The 22,842-nt window shown below is 38.4% G+C and overlaps 1 protein-coding gene across 1 annotated transcript in view; it reads left to right on the top strand.

Annotated features, from left to right (window-relative positions):
• The window catches only part of LOC139128694 (methylsterol monooxygenase 1-like), a 53,110-nt gene extending 30,268 nt beyond the window's left edge, over window positions 1-22,842 (top strand). The window contains exons 5-6 of the mRNA XM_070694428.1: window positions 21,613-21,767; window positions 22,640-22,842. Coding sequence (XP_070550529.1) covers window positions 21,613-21,767; window positions 22,640-22,842 — 358 coding nt within the window. The remainder of the gene's footprint in view (window positions 1-21,612; window positions 21,768-22,639) is intronic.

Here is a 22,842-nt window from a genome sequence, read left to right as displayed (position 1 = left end):
CGCTTACCGCAAACTTCTGAAACTTGCAGGGCTAATAGGTACCTATGCGATCTCGTGCACCTGGGTATACAAATTTCGATTGGTCAGGTGACCTGGCGGCCATATTGGATTTTCCAAAAACCAAAAAATGGCTTCTCCAGAATACCCAGGGGTTTAGTCGATTTGAAATTTTTTGTAGAGCAAGCATGGCCTACGGTCTTAAAAATTTGCAAATAAAATCGAATGCGGCCACGTGACCTGTGCCGCCATATTGGATTTTTGAAAAATACCAATTTAATCTTTAAAAATCTTCTTCTCCAGAACCAAAACACCGATTCGACTAAAATTTCACATGTAACATCTTAAGTGTGATCTCTTTCAAGTTTGCGAAAGGCGTTTTGATCGGTCACGTGGTTTGGCCGCCATATTGGATTTTGCAAAAATCGTGATTTAATCTTTAAAAATCTTCTTCTCCAGAACCAACACACCGATTCTACTGAAATTTGATAATTAACATCTTAAGTGTGATCTCTTTCAAGTTTGCGGAAGGCGTTTTGATCGGTCACGTGGTCTGGCCGCCATATTGGATTTTTGCGAAAATCATGATTTAATCTTTAAAAATCTTCTTCTCCAGAACCAACCACCGATTTGACTTAAATTTGACATGTAACATCTTAAGTGTTGTCTCTTTCAAGTTTGCGAAAGGCGTTTTGATCGGTCACGTGGTTTGGCCGCCATATTGGATTTGCAAAAATCGTGAGTAAATCTTCAAAATCTTCTTCTCCAGAACCAACACACCGATTTGACTGAAATTTGACATGTAACATAAAAAGTGTGATCTCTTTCAAGTTTGCGAAAGGTGTTTTGATCGGTCGCGTTGTTTGGCCGCCATATTGGATTTAGGAAAATCATGATTTAAACTTTAAAAATTTTCCTCCCAACAACCAACACACCGATTGAGCTGAAAATTTATGTGTAACATCTTAAGTGTGATCTCTTTCAAGTTTGCGAAAGGCATTTTGATCGGTCACGTGGTTTGGCCGCCATATTGGATTTTCCGTAAAATATTAAATTCCAGTGCAAAGTACAGTAACTATTAGATGATGTTCAAAATCCTACTTTTGCAAGCTCGAATTTTGCACATAATATCATTAGTGCAAGATTTTCAACCATGTTAACCGCTTGGGCCCCGCCAACGCTGCTTGCAGCTTTAATTCTTCTTCTTCTTCTTCTGCTCTTTTTTGTCGACCTAGAACTCAACCACCGCTTACCGCAAACTTCTGAAACTTGCTGGGCTAATAGGTACCTATGAGATCTCGTGCACCTGGGTATACAAATTTCGATTGGTCACGTGACCTGGCGGCCATATTGGATTTTCCAAAAACCTAAAAATGGCTTCTTCAGAAGACCCAGGGGTCTAGTAGATTTGAAATTTTTTGTATAGCAAGCATGGCCTAAGGTCTTCAGAATTTGCCAATAAAATCGCATGCGGTCACGTGACCTTGGCCGCCATATTGGATTTTTGCGAAATTCGTTATTTAATCTTTAAAAATCTTCTTCTCCAGAACCAAAACACTGATTCGACTGAAATTTCCATGTAACATCTTAAGTGTGATCTCTTTCAAGTTTGCGAAAGGCGTTTTGATCGGTCACTTGGTTGGCCGCCATATTGGATTTTGAGAAAATCGTGATTTAATCTTCAAAAATCTTCTTCTCCAGAACCAACACCCCGATTCGACTGAAATTTGACATGTAACATCTTAAGTATGATCTCTTTCAAGTTTGCGAAAATCGTTTTGATCGGTCACGTGGTCTGGCCGCCATATTCGATTTTTGCGAAAATCATTATTTAATCTTTAAAAATCTTCTTCTGCAGAACCAACACACCGATTCAACTGAATTTTGACATGTAACATCTTAAGTGTGATCTCTTACAAGTTTGTGAAAGGCATTTTGATTGGTCACGTGGTTTGGCCGCCATATTGGATTTTACGTAAAACATGCATTTCCCACTGACACATACAGTAACTATGAGATGATGTTCAAAATCATACTTTTGCAAGATCGAATTTTGCACATAATATCATTAGTGCAAGATCTTTCAACCATGTTATCCGCTTGGGCCCCGCCAACGCTGCTTGCAGCTTTAATTAGGGGCCCAAGCCAACCGGCTGGGCCCCTATTGGTTTCGTAGGAGTTCAACTTTTCTTCTTCTTCTTCTTCTTCTACTTCTTCTTCTTCTTCCGCTCTTTTTTTGTCGACCTAGAACTCAAACACCGCTTACCGCAAACTTCTGAAACTTGCAGGGCTAATAGGTACCTATGAGATCTCGTGCACCTGGGTATACAAATTTCGATTGGTCACATGACCTGGCGGCCATATTGGATTTTCCAAAAACCTAAAAATGGCTTCTCCAGAAGACCCAGGGGTCTAGTAGATTTGAAATTTTTTGTATAGCAAGCATGGCCTAAGGTCTTCAGAATTTGCCAATAAAATCGCATGCGGTCACGTGACCTTGGCCGCCATATTGGATTTTTGAAAAATACCCATTTAATCTTTAAAAATCTTCTTCTCCAGAACCAAAACACCGATTGGACTGAAATTTCACATGTAACATCTTAAGTGTGATCTCTTTCAAGTTTGCGAAAGGCGTTTTGATCGGTCACGTGGTTTGGCCGCCATATTGGATTTTGAGAAAATCGTGATTTAATCTTCAAAAATCTTCTTCTCCAGAACCAACACCCTGATTCAACTGAAATTTGACATGTAACATCTTTAGTGTGATCTCTTTCAAGTTTGCGAAAGGCGTTTTGATCAGTCACATGGTCTGGCCGCCATATTGGATTTTGCGAAAATCGTTATTTAATCTTTAAAAATCTTCTTCTCCAGAACCAAACCATGATTCGACTGAAATTTCACATGTAACATCTTAAGTGTGATCTCTTTCAAGTTTGCGAAAGGCGTTTGATCGGTCACTTGGTTTGGCCGCCATATTGGATTTGAGAAAATCGTGATTTAATCTTCAAAATCTTCTTCTCCAGAACCAACACCCGATTCGACTGAAATTTGACATGTAACATCTTAAGTATGATCTCTTTCAAGTTTGCGAAAGGCGTTTGATCGGTCACGTGGTCTGGCCGCCATATTCGATTTTTGCGAAAATCATTATTTAATCTTTAAAAATCTTCTTCTGCAGAACCAACACACTGATTCAACTGAATTTTGACATGTAACATCTTAAGTGTGATCTCTTACAAGTTTGTGAAAGGCATTTTGATTGGTCACGTGGTTTGGCCGCCATATTGGATTTACGTAAACATGCATTTCCCACTGACACGTACAGTAACTATGAGATGATGTTCAAAATCATACTTTTGCAAGATCGAATTTTGCACATAATATCATTAGTGCAAGATCTTTCAACCATGTTATCCGCTTGGGCCCCGCCAACGCTGCTTGCAGCTTTAATTAGGGGCCCAAGCCGACCGGCTGGGCCCCTATTGGTTTTATAGGAGTTCAACTTTCTTCTTCTACTTCTTCTTCTTCTTAGGGGCCCAAGCCGACCGGCTGGGCCCCTATTGGTATTGCTCGAGTTCTACTATTTCTTCTTCCTCCTCTTCTTCTTCTTCTGCCATTTCTTTGTCGACCTAGATCTCTTAAACGGCTGAACGAAAACTTCTCAAACTTGCAGGGCAAGTGCTTGGTAGTTAGTACTCGTGCACCTGACCCTTGAAATTTCGATTGGTCACGTGACCTGGCCGCCATATTGGATTTTCTAAAAACCTAAAAATGGCTTCTCCAGAATACCTAGGGGTCTAGTCGATTTGAAATTTTTTGTATAGCAAGCATGGCCTAAAGTCTTAAGGATTTGCAAATAAAATCGCATGCGGTCACGTGACCTTGGCCGCCATATTGGATTTTCATTAAATACCAATTTAATCTTCAAAAATCTTCTTCTCCAGAACCAATGCACCGATTGGGCTGAAATTTTACTCATGTCATCCTTAGAGCGATCTCTTTCAAGTTTGCAAAAGACATTTGGAACGGTCACGTGATTTGGCCGCCATCTTGGATTTTGCGAAAATCGCAATTTAATCTTCCAAAATCTTCTTCTCCAGAACCAAAACACCAATTGAGCTGAAATTTTACTCATGTCATCCTTAGAGTGATCTCTTTCAAGTTTGTAAACGACATCTGGATCGGTCACGTGATCTGGCCGCCATCTTGGATTTTCGAAAAATACCAATTTAATCTTTAAAAAATCTTCTTCTCCAGAACCAAAACACTGATTGAGCTTAAATTTTACTCATGTCATCCTTAGAGTGATCTCTTTCAAGTTTGTAAACGACATTTGGATCGGTCACGTGATTTGGCCGCCATCTTGGATTTTGCGAAAATCGCAATATAATCTTTAAAAATCTTCTTCTCCAGAACCACCGCACAGATTGGACTGAAATTTTACATATACCATCTTAAATGTGATGTCTTTCAAGTTTGTGAAAGGCGTTTTGATCGGTCACGTGGTTTGGCCGCCATATTGGATTTTCCTAATATGCAATTGCTAGTGAAACACACAGTAACTATGAGATGATGTTCAAAATCCTTCTTTTCCAAGCTTCAATTTTGCACATAATATCATCAGTGCAAAAAATTTAAACCATGTTATCCGCTTGGGCCCCGCCAATGCTGCTTGCAGCTTTAATTAGGGGCCCAAGCCTACGGGCTGGGCCCCTATTGGTTTCGTAGGAGTTCAATATTCTTCTTCTTCCGCTTCTTCTTCTTCCTCTTCTTCCGCCGCTTTTTTGCCCCTCTTGATCTCAGGAACCGCTTAACGTTAAGTTCTCAAACTTACAGGGCTAATAGGTACTAATGGGTACTAGTGCATGTTATCCTTAAAATTGTGATTGATCACGTGACCTGGCGGCCATATTGGATTTTCCAAAAACCTGAAAATGCCTTTTTCTGCTGACCTAGGGGTCTAGTAAGTTTGAAATTTTTTACATAGCAAACATGACCTAAGGTCTTAAAAATTGGCGAATAAAATCGCGTGCGGTCACGTGACCTTGGCCGCCATATTGGATTTTAAGAAAATCGTGATTTAATCTTTAAAAATCTTCTTCTCGAGAACCAACAGACCGATTCAACTGAAAATTTACATGTGACATCTTAAGTGTGATCTCTTTCAAGTTTGCGAAAGGCGTTTTGATCGGTCACGTGGTTTGGCCGCCATATTGGATTTTGCGAAAATCGTGATTTAATCTTTAAAAATCTTCTTCTCCAGAACCAACACACCGATTCCACTGAAATTAGACATGTAACATCTTAAGTGTGATCTCTTTCAAGTTTGCAAAGGGCGTTTTGATCGGTCACGTGGTCTGGCCGCCATATTGGATTTTTGCGAAAATCGTGATTTAATCTTTAAAAATCTTCTTCTCCAGAACCAACACACCTACTCGACTGAAATTTTACATGTTACATCTAAGTGTGATCTCTTTCAAGTTTGCGAAAGGCGTTTTGATTGGTCACGTGGTTTGGCCGCCATATTGGATTTTGCGAAAATCGTGATTTAATCTTTAATAATCTTCTTCTCCAGAACCAATGCACCGATTGGACTGAAATTTGACAAGTAACATCTTAAGTGTGATCTCTTTCAAGTTTGCGAAAGGCATTTTGATCGGTCACGTGGTTTCGCCGCCATATTGGATTTTCCGTAAAATATTAAATTCCAAGTGCAAAGTACAGTAACTATTAGATGATGTTCAAAATCCTACTTTTGCAAGCTCGAATTTTGCACATAATATCATTAGTGCCAGATTTTTCTACCACTTTCAACCGCTTGGGCCCCGCCAACGCTGCTTGCAGCTTTAATTAGGGGCCCAAGCCTACCGGCTGGGCCCCTATTGGTTTTATAGGAGTTCAATATTCTTCTTCTTCTTCTTCTTCTTCTTCTTCCGCTCTTTTTTTGTCGACCTAGAACTCAATCACCGCTTACCGCAAACTTCTGAAACTTGCAGGGCTAATAGGTACCTATGAGATCTCGTGCACCTGGGTATAGAAATTTCGAATAGTCGCGCGACCTGGCGGCCATATTGGATTTGCGAAAAATACCGACTTAATTTTAAAAATCTTCTTCTCCAGAACCAACATACAGATTTAGCTGAAATTTTACTCATGTCATCCTTAGAGTGATCTCTTTCAAGTTTGCGAAAGACGTTTGGATCGGTCACGTGATTTGGCCGCCATCTTGGATTTTACGAAAATCGCAATTTAATCATTGAAAATCTTCTTCTCCAGAACAAACACACCGATTTAACTGAAATTTTACTCATCTCATTCTCAGAGTGATCTCTTTTAAGTTTGCGAAAGACATTTGGATTGGTCACATGATTTGGCCGCCATCTTGGATTTTATGCGCATATCTAATTCTGAGCCAGCAATAGAGCTAAAGATCTGATTTTTGGTATATAGGGATAACTTAGCAATACAATTTTTTTGACAAAATGTCACGTGACCTCGATGACCTTTGACCTTGAATATACGTATATGTCCTTAACTCAGTAACCACAAGTGCTACACCCTTCATATTTGGTATGATGGGAGACCTTATGACACCACATCCTGTACCTCATTAATTATGCGCATATCTAATTCTGAGCCAGCCAATAGAGCGAGAGGTCTAATTTTTGGTATATAGGCATAACTTAGCATTACAATTTTTTTGACAAAATGTCACGTGACCTCGATAACCTTTGACCTTGAAAATACGTATATGTCCATTACTCAGTAACCACAAGTGCTACACCCTTCATATTTGGTATGATGGGAGACCTTATGACACCATATCCTGTACCTCATTAATTATGCGCATATGTAATTCTGAGCCAGCCAATAGAGCTAAAGGTCTAATTTTTGGTATATAGGGATAACTTAGCAATACAATTATTTTGACAAAGTGTCACATGACCTCGATAACCTTTGACCTTGAAAATACGTATATGTCCATAACTCAGTAACCACAAGTGCTACACCCTTCATATTTGGTATGATGGGAGACCTTATGACACCACATCCTGTACCTCATTAATTATGCGCATATCTAATTCTGAGCCAGCCAATAGAGCTAGAGGTCTGATTTTTGGTATATAGGGATAACTTAGCAATACAATTTTTTTGACAAAATATCACATGACCTCTATGACCTTTGACCTTGAAAATACGTATATGTCCATAACTCAGTAACCACAAGTGCTACACCCTTCATATTTGGTATGATGGGAGACCTTATGACACCACATCCTGTACCTCATTAATTATGCGCATATCGAATTCTGAGCCAGCCAATAGAGCTAGAGGTCTGATTTTTGGTATATAGGGATAACTTAGCAAGACAATTTTTTTTGACATAATGTCACGTGACCTCGATAACCTTTGACCTTGAATATACGTATAAATCAATAACTCAGTAACCACAAGTGCTACAGCCTTCATATTTGGTATGATGGGAGACCTTATGACACCACATCCTGTACCTCATTAATTATGTGCATATCTAATTTTGAGCCAGCCAATAGAGCTAAAGGTCTAATTTTTGGTATATAGGGATAACTTAGCAATACAATTATTTTGACAAAATGTCACATGACCTCGATGACCTTCGACCTTGAAAATACGTATATGTCCATAACTCAGTAACCACAAGTGCTACACCCTTCATATTTGGTATGATGGGAGACCTTATGACGCCACATCCTGTACCTCATTAATTATGCGCATATCTAATTCTGAGCCAGCGAATAGAGCTAGAGGTCTGATTTTTGGTATATAGGGATAACTTAGCAAGACAATTTTTTTTGACATAATGTCACGTGACCTCGATAACCTTTGACCTTGAATATACGTATAAATCAATAACTCAGTAACCACAAGTGCTACAGCCTTCATATTTGGTATGATGGGAGACCTTATGACACCACATCCTGTACCTCATTAATTATGTGCATATCTAATTTTGAGCCAGCCAATAGAGCTAGAGGTCTGATTTTTGGTATATAGGCATAACTTAGCATTACATTTTTTTTGACAAAATGTCACATGACCTCGATGACCTTTGACCTTGAAAATATGTATATGTCCATAACTCAGTAACCACAAGTGCTACACCCTTCATATTTGGTATGATTGGAGACCTTATGACACCACATCCTGTACCTCATTAATTATGCGCATATGTAATTCTGAGCCAGCCAATAGAGCTAAAGGTCTGATTTTTGGTATATAGGGATAACTTAGCAATACAATTTTTTGACAAAATGTCACATGACCTCGATGACCTTTGACCTTGAAAATACGTATATGTCAATAACTCAGTAATCACAAGTGCTACAGCCTTCATATTTGGTATGATGGGAGACCTTATGACACCACATCCTGTACCTCATTAATTATGCGCATATCAAATTCTGAGCTAGCCAATAGAGCTAGAGGTCTGATTTTTGGTATATAGGATAACTAAGCTTTACAATTTTTTTGACAAAATGTCACGTGACCTCGATGACCTTTGCCCTTAAATATGAGTATATGTCCATAACACAGTAACCACAAGTGCTACATCCTTCATATTTCGCCGCCATATTGGATTTTACGTAGAATATGCAATTCCCACTGACACGTACAGTAACTATGAGATGATGTTCAAAATCATACTTTTCCAAGATCGAATTTTGCACATAATATCATTAGTGCAAGATCTTTCAACCATGTTATCCGCTTGGGCCCCGCCAACGCTGCTTGCAGCTTTAATTCTTCTTCTTCTTCTTCCGCTCTTTTTTTGTCGACCTAGAACTCAACCACCGCTTACCGCAAACTTCTGAAACTTGCTGGGCTAATAGGTACCTATGAGATCTCGTGCACCTGGGTATACAAATTTCGATTGGTCACATGACCTGGCGGCCATATTGGATTTTCCAAAAACCTAAAAATGGCTTCTCCAGAAGACCCAGGGGTCTAGTCGATTTGAAATTTTTTGTATAGCAAGCATGGCCTAAGGTCTTAAGAATTTGCCAATAAAATCGCATGCGGTCACGTGACCTTGGCCGCCATATTGGATTTTGCGAAAATCGTGATTTAATCTTTAAAAATCTTCTTCTCCAGAACCAACACACCGATTCGACTGAAATTTGACATGTAACATCTTAAGTGTGATCTCTTTCAAGTTTGCGAAAGGCGTTTTGATCGGTCACGTGGTTTGGCCGCCATATTGGATTTTGCAAAAATCGTGATTTAATCTTCAAAAATCTTCTTCTCCAGAACAAACACATTGATTCAACTGAAATTTGACATGTAGCATCTTAAGTGTGATCTCTTTCAAGTTTGCGAAAGGCGTTTTAATCGGTCACGTGGTCTGGCCGCCATATTGGATTTTTGCGAAAATCGTGATTTAATCTTTAAAAATCTTCTTCTCCAGAACCAAAACACCGATTCGACTGAAATTTGACATGTAACATCTTAAGTGTGATCTCTTTCAAGTTTGCGAAAGGCGTTTTGATCGGTCACGTGGTTTGGCCGCCATTTGGATTTTGCGAAAATCGTGATTAATCTTTAAAATCTTCTTCTCCAGAACCAACACACCGATTTGACTTAAATTTGACATGTAACATCGTAAGTGTGATCTCTTTCAAGTTTGCGAAAGGCGTTTTGATCGGTCACTGGTCTGGCCGCCATATTGGATTTTGCGAAAAATCGTGATTTAATCTTCAAAAATCTTCTTCTCCAGAACCAACACACAGATTCGACTGAAATTTGACATGTAACATCTTAAGTGTAATCTCTTTTGAGTTTGCGAAAGGCGTTTTGATCGGTCACATGGTTGGCTGCCATATTGGATTTTGCGAAAAATCTGATTTAATTGTTGAAAATCTTCTTCTCCAGAACCAACACACAGATTCGACTGAAATTTGACATGTAACATCTTAAGTGTAATCTCTTTGAGTTTGCGAAAGACCTTTTGATCGGTCACGTGGTTGGCCGCCATATTGGATTTTTCGAAAATCGTGATTTAATCTTTAAAAATCTTCTTCTCCCGAACAAACATCGAATTGAATGAAATTTTGCATATCCCATCTTTAAAGTGATGTGTTTCAAGTTTGTGAAATAGGTTTTGATCGGTCTCGTGGTTTGGCCGCCATATTGGATTTTCCGTAAAATATTAAATTCCAAGTGAAACGTACAGTAACTATTAGATGATGTTCAAAATCCTACTTTTTCAAGCTCGAATTTTGCACATAATATCATTATTGCAAGATTTTTCAACCATGTTCACCGCTTGGGCCCCGCCAACGCTGCTTGCAGCTTTAATTAGGGGCCCAAGCCTACCGGCTGGGCCCCTATTGGTTTCGTAGGAGTTCAATATTCTTCTTCTTCTTCTTCTTCTTCTTCTTCCGCTCTTTTTTTGTCGACCTAGAACTCAATCACCGCTTACCGCAAACTTCTGAACTTGCAGGGCTAATAGGTACCTATGAGATCTCGTGCACCTGGGTATAGAAATTTCGAATAGTCGCGCGACCTGGCGGCCATATTGGATTTGCGAAAAATACCGATTTAATTTTAAAAATCTTCTTCTCCAGAACCAACATACAGATTTAGCTGAAATTTTACTCATGTCATCCTTAGAGTGATCTCTTTCAAGTTTGCGAAAGACGTTTGGATCGGTCACGTGACGTTTGGATCGGTCACGTGATTTGGCCGCCATCTTGGATTTTATGAAAATCGCAATTTAATCATTAAAAATCTTCTTCTCCAGAACAAACACACACGATTAACTGAAATTTTACTCATGTCATCCTTAGAGTGATCTCTTTTAAGTTTGCGAAAGACATTTGGATTGGTCACATGATTTGGCGGCCATCTTGGATTTTATGCGCATATCTAATTCTGACCCAGCAAATAGAGCTAAAGGTCTGATTTTTGGTATATAGGGATAACTTAGCAATACAATTTTTTTGACAAAATGTCACATGACCTCGATGACCTTTGACCTTGAAAATACGTATATGTCCATAACTCAGTAACCACAAGTGCTACACCCTTCATATTTGGTATGATGGGAGACCTTATGACACCACATCCTGTACCTCATTAATTATGCGCATATCTAATTCTGACCCAGCCAATAGAGCTAAAGGTCTGATTTTTGGTATATAGGGATAACTTAGCAATACAATTTTTTTGACAAAATGTCACGTGACCTCGATGACCTTTGACCTTGAATATACGTATATGTCCATAACTCAGTAACCACAAGTGCTACACCCTTCATATTTGGTATGATGGGAGACCTTATGACACCACATCCTGTACCTCATTAATTATGCGCATATCTAATTCTGAGCCAGCCAATAGAGCTAAAGGTCTGATTTTTGGTATATAGGCATAACTTAGCAATACAATTTTTTGACAAAATGTCACGTGACCTCGATAACCTTTGACCTTGAAAATACGTATATGTCCATAACTCAGTAACCACAAGTGCTACACCCTTCATATTTGGTATGATGGGAGACCTTATGGCACCACATCCTGTACCTCATTAATTATGCGCATATCTAATTCTGAGCCAGCCAATAGAGCTAAAGGTCTGATTTTTGGTATATAGGGATAACTTAGCAATACAATTTTTGACAAAATGTCACATGACCTCGATGATCTTTGACCTTGAAAATACGTATATGTCCATAACTCAGTAACCACAAGTGCTACACCCTTCATATTTGGTATGATGGGAGACCTTATGACACCACATCCTGTACCTCATTAATTATGCGCATATCTAATTCTGAGCCAGCCAATAGGGCTAGAGGTCTGATTTTTGGTATATAGGCATAACTTAGCAATAAAATTTTTTTGACAAAATGTCACGTGACCTCGATGACCTTTGACCTTGAATATACGTATATGTCCATAACTCAGTAACCACAAGTGCTACACCCTTCATATTTGGTATGATGGGAGACCTTATGACACCACATCCTGTACCTCATTAATTATGCGCATATCTAATTCTGAGCCAGCCAATAGGGCTAGAGGTCTGATTTTTGGTATATAGGCATAACTTAGCAATACAATTTTTTTGACAAAATGTCACGTGACCTCGATGACCTTTGACCTTGAATATACGTATATGTCCATAACTCAGTAACCACAAGTGCTACACCCTTCATATTTGGTATGATGGGAGACCTTATGACACCACATCCTGTACCTCATTATATATGCGCATATGTAATTATGAGCCAGCCAATGGAACTCAAGGTCTGATTTTTGGTATATAGGGATAACTTAGCAATACAATTTTTTTGACAAAATGTCACGTGACCTCGATGACCTTTGACCTTGAAAATACGTATATGTCCATAACTCAGTAACCACAAGTGCTACACCCTTCATATTTGGTATGATGTGTGACCTTATGACACCACATCCTGTACCTCATTAATTATGCGCATATCTAATTCTGAGCCAGCCAATAGAGCTAGAGGTCTGATTTTTGGTATATAGGGATAACTTAGCAATACAATTTTTTTTGACAAAATGTCATGTGACCTCGATGACCTTTGACCTTGAATATATGTATATGTCCATAACTCAGTAACCACAAGTGCTACACCCTTCATATTTGGTATGATGGGAGACCTTATGACACCACATCCTGCACCTCATTAATTATGCGCATATCTAATTCTGAGCCAGCCAATAGAGCTAGAGGTCTGATTTTTGGTATATAGGGATAACTTAGCAATACAATTTTTTTGACAAAATGTCACGTGACCTCGATGACCTTTGACCTTGAATATACGTATATGTCAATAACTCAGTAACCACAATTGCTACAGCCTTCATATTTGGTTATCCGCTTGGGCCCCGCCAATGCTGCTTGCAGCTTTAATTAGGGGCCCAAGCCTACCGGCTGGGCCCCTATTGGTTTTATAGGAGTTCAATATTCTTTCTTCTTCTTCTTCTTCTTCTTCTTCCGCTCTTTTTTTGTCGACCTAGAACTCAATCCACTTACCGCAAACTTCTGAAACTTGCAGGGCTAATAGGTACCTATGAGATCTCGTGCACCTGGGTATAGAAATTTCGAATAGTCGCGCGACCTGGCGGCCATATTGGATTTGCGAAAAATACCGACTTAATTTTAAAAATCTTCTTCTCCAGAACCAACATACAGATTTAGCTGAAATTTTACTCATGTCATCCTTAGAGTGATCTCTTTCAAGTTTGCGAAAGACGTTTGGATCGGTCACGTGATTTGGCCGCCATCTTGGATTTTATGAAAATCGCAATTTAATCATTAAAAATCTTCTTCTCCAGAACAAACACACCGATTTAACTGAAATTTTACTCATGTCATCCTCAGAGTGATCTCTTTTAAGTTTGCGAAAGACATTTGGATTGGTCACATGATTTGGCCGCCATCTTGGATTTTATGCGCATATCTAATTCTGAGCCGGCCAATAGAGCGAGAGGTCTGATTTTTGGTATATAGGCATAACTTAGCAATACAATTTTTTTGACATAAATGTCACGTGACCTCGATAACCTTTGACCTGAAAATACGTATATGTCCATAACTCAGTAACCACAAGTGCTACACATCCTTCATATTTGGTATGATGGGAGACCTTATGACACCACATCCTGTACCTCATTAATTATGCGCATATCTAATTCTGGGCAAGCCAATAGAGCTAGAGGTCTGATTTTTGGTATATAGGCATAACTTAGCATTACAATTTTCTTGACAAAATATCACGTGACCTCGATGACCTTTGACCTTGAATATACGTATATGTCCATAACTCAGTAACCACAAGTGCTACACCCTTCATATTTGGTATGATGGGAGACCTTATGACACCACATCCTGTACCTCATTAATTATGCGCATATCTAATTCTGAGCCAGCCAATAGAGCTAAAGGTCTGATTTTTGGTATATAGGGATAACTTAGCAATACAATTTTTTTGACAAAATGTCACGTGACCTCGATGACCTTTGACCTTGAAAATACGTATATGTCCATAACTCAGTAACCACAAGTGCTACACCCTTCATATTTGGTATGATGGGAGACCTTATGACACCACATCCTGTACCTCATTAATTATGCGCATATGTAATTCTGAGCCAGCCAATAGAGCTAAAGGTCTGATTTTGGTATATAGGGATAACTTAGCAATACAATTTTTTTGACAAAATGTCACATGACCTCGATGACCTTTGACCTTGAAAATACGTATATGTCCATAACTCAGTAACCACAAGTGCTACACCCTTCATATTTGGTATGATGGGGACCTTATGACACCACATCCTGTACCTCATTAATTATGCGCATATCTAATTCTGAGCCAGCCAATAGAGCTAGAGGTCTGATTTTTGGTATATAGGGATAACTTAGCAATACAATTTTTTTGAAAAAATATCACGTGACCTCGATGACCTTTGACCTTGAATATACGTATATGTCAATAACTCAGTAACCACAAGTGCTACACCCTTCATATTTGGTATGATGGGAGACCTTATGACACCACATCCTGTACCTCATTAATTATGCGCATATCTAATTCTGAGCCAGCCAATAGAGCTAGAGGTCTGAATTTTGGTATATAGGGATAACTTAGCAATACAATTTTTTTGACATAATGTCACGTGACCTCGATGACCTTTGACCTTGAATATACGTATATGTCATAAACTCAGTAACCACAAGTGCTACAGCCTTCATATTTGGTATGATGGGAGACCTTATGACACCACATCCTGTACCTCATTAATTATGCGCATATCTAATTCTGAGCCAGCCAATAGAGCTAGAGGTCTGATTGTTGGTATATAGGCATAACTTAGCAATACAATTTTTTTGACAAAATATCACATGACCTCGATGACCTTTGACCTTGAATATACGTATATGTCCATAACTCAGTAACCACAAGTGCTACACCTTCATATTTGGTATGATGGGAGACCTTATGACACCACATCCTGTACCTCATTATTATGCGCATATCTAATTCTGAGCCAGCCAATAGAGCGCGAGGTCTGATTTTTGGTATATAGGCATAACTTAGCAATACAATTTTTTTGACAAAATGTCACGTGACCTCGATGACCTTTGACCTTGAAATACGTATATGTCCAAACTCAGTAACCACAAGTGCTACACCCTTCATATTTGGTATGATGGGAGACCTTATGACACCACATCCTGTACCTCATTAATTATGCGCATATCTAATTCTGAGCCAGCCAATAGAGCTAGAGGTCTGATTTTTGGTATATTGGGATAACTTAGCATACAATTTTTTTTGACAAAATGTCACTGACCTCGATGACCTTTGACCTTGAAAATACGTATATGTCCATAACTCAGTAACCACAAGTGCTACACCCTTCATATTTGGTATGATGGGAGACCTTATGACACCACATCCTGTACCTCATTAATTATGCGCATATCTAATTCTGAGCCAGCCAATAGAGCTAGAGGTCTGATTTTTGGTATATAGGCATAACTTAGCAATACAATTATTTTGACAAAATGTCACGTGACCTCGATAACCTTTGACCTTGAAATACGTATATGTCCATAACTCAGTAACCACAAGTGCTACACCCTTCATATTTGGTATGATGGGAGACCTTATGACACCACATCCTGTACCTCATTAATTATGCGCATATCTAATTCTGAGCCAGCCATAGAGCTAAAAGTCTGATTTTTGGAATATAGGGATAACTTAGCAATACAATTTTTTTGACAAAATGTCACGTGACCTCGATGACCTTTGACCTTGAATACGTATATGTCCATAACTCAGTAACCACAAGTGCTACAGCCTTCATATTTGGTATGATGGGAGACCTTATGACACCACATCCTGTACCTCATTAATTATGCGCATATCTAATTCTGAGCCAGCCAATAGAGCTAGAGGTCTGATTTTTGGTATATAGGGATAACTTAGCATTACAATTTTTTTGACAAAATGTCACGTGACCTCGATGACCTTTGCCCTTAAATATGAGTATATGTCCATAACTCAGTAACCACAAGTGCTACATCCTTCATATTTGGCCGCCATATTGGATTTTACGTAAATATGCAATTCCCACTGACACGTACAGTAACTATGAGATGATGTTCAAAATCATACTTTCCAAGATCGAATTTTGCACATAATATCATTGCACATAATATCATTAGTGCAAGATCTTTCAACCATGTTATCCGCTTGGGCCCCGCCAACGCTGCTTGCAGCTTTAATTAGGGGCCCAAGCCGACCGGCTGGGCCCCTATTGTTATTGCTCGAGTTCTAACTGTTTCTTCCTCTTCTTCTTCTTCTGCCGTTTCTTTTGTCGACCTAGATCTCTAAACGGCTGAACGAAAACTTCTCAAACTTGCAGGTCAAGTACTGGTAGTTAGTACTCATGCACCTGACCCTTGAAATTTCAATTAGTCACGTGACCTGGCGGCCATATTGGATTTTCCAAAAACCTAAAAATGGCTTCTCCAGAAGACCCAGGGGTCTAGTCGATTTGAAATTTTTTGTATAGCAAGCATGGCCTAAGGTCTTAAGAATTTGCCAATAAAATCGCATGCGGTCACGTGACCTTGGCCGCCATATTGGATTTTGAAAATACGTGATTTAATCTTTAAAAATCTTCTTCTCCAGAACCAAAACACCGATTTGACTGAAATTTCACATGTAACATCTTAAGTGTGATCTCTTTCAAGTTTGCGAAAGGCGTTTTGATCGGTCACGTGGTTTGGCCGCCATTTTGGATTTGAGCAAAAACGTGATTTAATCTTCAAAAATCTTCTTCTCCAGAGCCAACACACCGATTCGACTGAATTTGACATTTACATCTTAAGTGTGATCTCTTTCAAGTTTGCGAAAGGCGTTTTGATCGGTCAAGTGGTTTGGCGGCCATATTGGATTTTTGCGAAAATCAAGATTTAATCTTTAAAATCTTCTTCTCCAGAACCAACACACCGATTCGACTGAAATTTGACATATAACATCTTAAGTGTGATCTCTTTCAAGTTTGCGAAACGCGTTTTGATCGGTCACGTGGTTTAGCCGCCATATTGGATTTTGCAAAAATCGTGATTTAATCTCTAAAATCTTCTTCTCCAGAACCAACACACCGATTCGACTGAAATTTGACATGTAACATCTTAAGTGTAATCTCTTTCAAGTTTGCGAAAGGGGTTTTGATTAGTCACGTGGTTTGGCGGCCATATTGGATTTTGCGAAAATTCATGATTTAATCTTTAAAAATCTTCTTCTCCACAACCAACGCACTGATTGAGCTGAAATTTGTGTGTAACATCTTAAGTGTGATCTCATTCAAGTTTGCGAAGGCGTTTGATCGGTCACGTGGTTTGGCCGCCATATTGGATTTTTCGAAAATCGTGATTTAATCTTTAAAATCTTCTTCTCCCGAACAAACATGATTTGACTGAAATTTTGCATATACCATCTTAAGTGTGATGTGTTTCAAGTTTGGAAATAGTTTGATTGGTCACGTGGTTTGGCCGCCATATTGGATTTTCCGTAAAATATTAAATTCCAAGTGAAACGTACAGTAACTATTAGATGATGTTCAAAATCCTACTTTTTGAAGCTCGAACTTTGCACATAATATAATTAGTGCAAGATTTTTCAACCATGTTAACCGCTTGGGCCCCGCCAACGCTGCTTGCAGCTTTAATTCTTCTTCTTCTTCCGCTCTTTTTTTGTCGACCTAGAACTCAAAACACCGCTTACCGCAAACTTCTGAAACTTGCAGGGCTAATAGGTACCTATGAGATCTCGTGCACCTGGGTATACAAATTTCGATTGGTCACGTGACCTGGCGGCCATATTGGATTTTCCAAAAACCTAAAAATGGCTTCTCCAGAATACCCAGGGGTCTAGTCGATTTGAAATTTTTTGTATAGCAAGCATGGCCTAAGGTCTTAAGAATTTGCAAATAAAATCGCATGCGGTCACGTGACCTTGGCCGCCATATTGGATTTTTGAAAAATACCAATTTAATCTTTAAAAATCTTCTTCTCCAGAACCAAAACACCGATTCGACTGAGATTTCATATGTAACATCTTAAGTGTGATCTCTTTCAAGTTTGCGAAAGGCGTTTTGATCGGTCTCGTGGTTTGGCCGCCATATTGGATTTTGAGAAAATCGTGATTTCATCTTCAAAAATCTTCTTCTCCAGAACCAACACACCGATTCAAATTAATTTGACATGTAGCATCTTAAGTGTCATGTCTTTAAAGTTTGCGAAAGGCGTTTTGATCGGTCACGTGGTTTGGCCGCCATATTGGATTTTGATTAAATCGTGATTTAATCATCAAAAATCTTCTCCTCCAGAACCAACACACCGATTCCACTGAAATTTGACATATAACATCTTAAGTGTGATCTCTTTCAAGTTTGCGAAACGCGTTTTGAGCGGTCACGTGGTTGGCCGCCATATTGGATTTTGCGAAATTCGTGAATTAATCTTTAAAAATCTTCTTCTCCAGAACCAACACACTGATTCGACTGAAATTTAACATGTAACATCTTAGGTGTGATCTCTTTCAAGTTTGCGAAACGCGTTTTGATCGGTCACGTGGTTTGGCCGCCATATTGGATTTTCCGTCAAATATTAAATTCCAAGTGAAAGTACAGGAACTATTAGATGATATCAAAATCCTACTTTTCCAAGCTCGAAATTTGCACATAATATCATTAGTGCAAGATTTTTGAACATGTTAACCGCTTGGGCCCGCCAACGCTGCTTGCAGCGACGCAGCGCGCTGACCAGAAACATTTCTTTTTCTTTTTTTGGCCTTAGCAATACAATTTTTTTTTGACATGTCACGTGACCTCAATGACCTTTGACCTCAAATATTCATATTTGTCCATAACTCAGTAACCACAAGTGCCACACCCTTCATATCTGGTATGATGGGAGACCTTATGACGCCACATACTGTACCTCATTAATTATGTGCATATCTAATTCTGAGCAAGCCAATAAAGCTGGATGTCTGATTTTTTCGTATATAGGGATAACTATAGGATAGAAATGTTTTGACAAAATGTCATGTGAACTTGATTATTTACCTAAAATATACGTTTATGTCAATAAATAAGTCCCACAAGTGCTATGTCCTTTATATTTAGTAGGATGGGAGACCTTATGACAACACACGCTTTACCTCATTTATTATGCACATATCTAATTCTGGGCAAGCGAATAGAGGTAGAGGTCTGATTTTTGGCATATAGGGATTTATTAGCAATACATTTTTTTTTCAAAATGTCACGTGACCTCAATGACCTTTGACCTTGATTATACATATATATATATATATATATATATATATATATATATATATATATATATATATATATATATATATATATATATATATATATATATATATATATATATGCATATCTCAGTAAGTTCTATACCCTTCAATTTTGATAGGATATTAGACCTTAAGATGTCACATCTTGTACCTCATTTATTATGCGCATATGTATTTCTTGGCTGGCCAATACAGCTACAGGTCTGATCTTTTTTCCCAATTTAGAACATAACTTAGACATGCCTCATGTGTTTCAAATTGGGAACAACGACATAGACCTATGTGCCCATAGATCTCAACATATCAATCCAGTGATACTTCTTAATGACCACATTTCCCTGCCCCATCAAGACTAATACTCCTATTACTTTGTCATTGTCAATGACTTGTTTAGAATTATATTTTCGTTTTAAACTACAGTTCTTTGATGCAGTGTGGTCGTCTGGCAATCCATCATCACGGCAGATGTAGTGCATCCAATACACAGTCCACACTGTCCAATCATGGGTGCACGTTTTCCTGTATAATTCAATTGGGTCAGAATTTTGTAGCAAGGAACATACAAAATCTTGCAGATAAATCAATTTGGATGATCTATGTACATCTATGCAAATTCCAAGTTTGGTGGACATGTGAAAATTATGTTTTTTACCTTCATGTACAAGATGGCATGTTTACCAAGCTGGACGCTCACTCCTAAAAAACCAATAGGTTTTATTACAGTTTCACATTTCAACCCTTTCTTTGCATCTTTCTCAGCAACATTCCCCAAACCTCTCTCCTTGCATCCCTACCGCTAAATGCACTGAGGAGCACAGTGTCATCATTGACGCTATTTTTTTAAATTTTTGTCAAAATTGTGATAAAGAACTGTAGCCAATGAAATGTGATGTCCATTTGGTTCAAAATTATCAAAAAACTTACTTAAAAATTCATAAAAATTGGTGAAATATGCGCTAAAATTTTGGTAGGAAAAATTACAGCACTCAAAGAGTTAACACTGCGATCAGAAGAAACAACACAATTGTTTCTGTTCCATTAGTTTATTGTAGTAAAGATGATATTCCATAACTTCCACCAATATGACAGCAAAAATTAGGGGAATGACCATGGAAATATTTTGAATATTCTACCTATGAACCCATATTTAATTATAAGTGACAAAATGTTACATATCCAATGTCTTCCTTAGAAATACTTTTGTCCTATTTTGATTTACTTTGAAAATTAAAATCACACTACTCTTGATATTTCCACAAAAAGTTAAGCCTTGATTGCAGAAAAAATTCAGTTTTTGCAACACCATTGTGTTTATTTTGTTTTGGTTCATATATTATTTCGCAATCTCTTTGAAGGCCAATTTGTTGAGTAACCTCAATTTTGCACTGATAGGACAAATCAGCTGATCTCTAGTGACATATTAATCAAACAATGGCGGCACATTCATTTGAGATAAAATCTTGGGCAAAGGACACAAGGATGGGTCGTGATGGTTTGAGCCTATTGTATCCAGTTGTGTGTTGGACCCTGAAACATTCCTTCGCCGACCAAACAATCATCTTAGTGCATGCATGACAGTGTGGATTATAATCAATCTTCAGTGTTGACAAAACCACCTCCACTATCTACATTTCAATAGATGGACATCTGACGTGCATGATATGTCATTTCAACTTCTGATGGACAACAAGCTGGCAAAATCTACGCTGCTTGGCATGGTTTAATGGTTGAGGGCCTACATGCTTACATATCTAAGGGGCAGACTATCAGCTCAACTGCTGATAGCCAACCGATTAGAGAGAAATGTGCCAGGGGCCATTTGTGCCTGAAATTTACATAAAAAACCTTCAGTTCAAGTACAAATGATAAAGGCAGAGGATGAAGGAAAATTCAATTAGTTTGTGATAATTTCACACGCTGCACTGCCATTGTCATTGTTGGGAGAAGTTTATGTGATAAAATAAAATTGTCACAAAGTCTTTCAGTACTTTGACAATGCCAATAATAGAAGCAGAGAAAACTAATGAATTGGTGAAATCTCTCTCTTATTCTCTTTGTTTTAAAATATGTACAATGATTCAAATGTACAAATATTGTGTGATTGAATGTCAAAATATCGATTTACATAAATTATAACATGTCCATGCCATCCAAGTATGTGAGATGCAACGATCATTATGTTCTTTTATTTTCGCATTTATAGTCCTGGATTTGGCTTTTTCATTGGTCTGTTCCTGTGTATAAACCACTTTGCGTTCTTGTGGGCGTGGCTGCTGTTCCGTCTCCTGGAGACCGTCGATGTGCATACTGGATATGATCTGCCTTACAATCCACTACATCTATTGCCATTCTACGCAGGTAAGTTGTGCTTTATCAAAGAATGAATGCATATTGTCAGTTTGGTTACACCCCAGTGGATATAAAAACCATTACCAATGCAAAGTTGATGTTGGCTGAAATTAATTAAACAAGACTTGCCTGGAGTCTGTGGGCTATTACTATCATAACATCATATTAAATTTGAAGAAATACACTTCAGCAGATGGCCTGCAGATCTCAAAGCTTGAGCAAGTAACATACCGCGCGCGCCTGTTACCATATTTATCTCCATGTCCACATGTACCAACGGCAAAATTCATACAGCATAACTCCTCTTTTAAGAAAAAAAAATTTATCAGATTTATCAAAACAGGAAATTTATTCGGTTGATAATATTTTCAGTGGAGAACAATTAAAAGAACACTCCACTCATCCACTGATGTAAGAGCCAGGGATTAATAAGAGTGCATTGTATAGTCTTCTTGATATGTGATCAGCTCCTTGAACAGTATGCTTTGCAAATTGCATTCTGTCGGCGTGAAAGTTTATGACAAATCTTACCAACGGGAAATCTTTCATGTCAAACATGATCTTTAATAGCATCACATTTGATAGTGGATCTTGGTGGGAGTTGTTTACTTCTAATCAATAAGCATATGAAACTGTTTATGCCACCCTGCTTTTACAACCAACCAATCACAGGACTTGAAACTTCAAAAGAGTGTGACTGCTCAGAGCCTTAGATAGACTGAAAGATTCATCTCTTGAGGGTGCTCTCTATGCTCCCTGTGGTAGAGAGCGCCCCCAACCAACGGATCTTTCAGTTTGAGCTTTAGACACATTCCAAAAATGTAGACAAAATTGGGATGCAACAAAATAATTGCATGTACTTGTATTCACCATAAACCCAGTTCCCAAGTACTATGGTCAATCCCAAATAATTCCAAATTCATATGTCTCTTCTTTCAACAGGGCTCGTTTCCATGACTTCCATCACATGAATTTCCATGGTAACTATGCTCCTACCTTCATCTGGTGGGACAAAATCTTCGGAACAGATCGGCAGTATGAGGAATTCAAAGCTAAGCACGAAAAATTGGTGAAAACTGATTAG

This window comes from Ptychodera flava, unplaced genomic scaffold (genome assembly GCF_041260155.1).
Source record: "Ptychodera flava strain L36383 unplaced genomic scaffold, AS_Pfla_20210202 Scaffold_65__1_contigs__length_701920_pilon, whole genome shotgun sequence".
NCBI classification, from domain to species: domain Eukaryota; kingdom Metazoa; phylum Hemichordata; class Enteropneusta; family Ptychoderidae; genus Ptychodera; species Ptychodera flava.
This window is presented reverse-complemented; position numbering and strand designations above follow the sequence as displayed.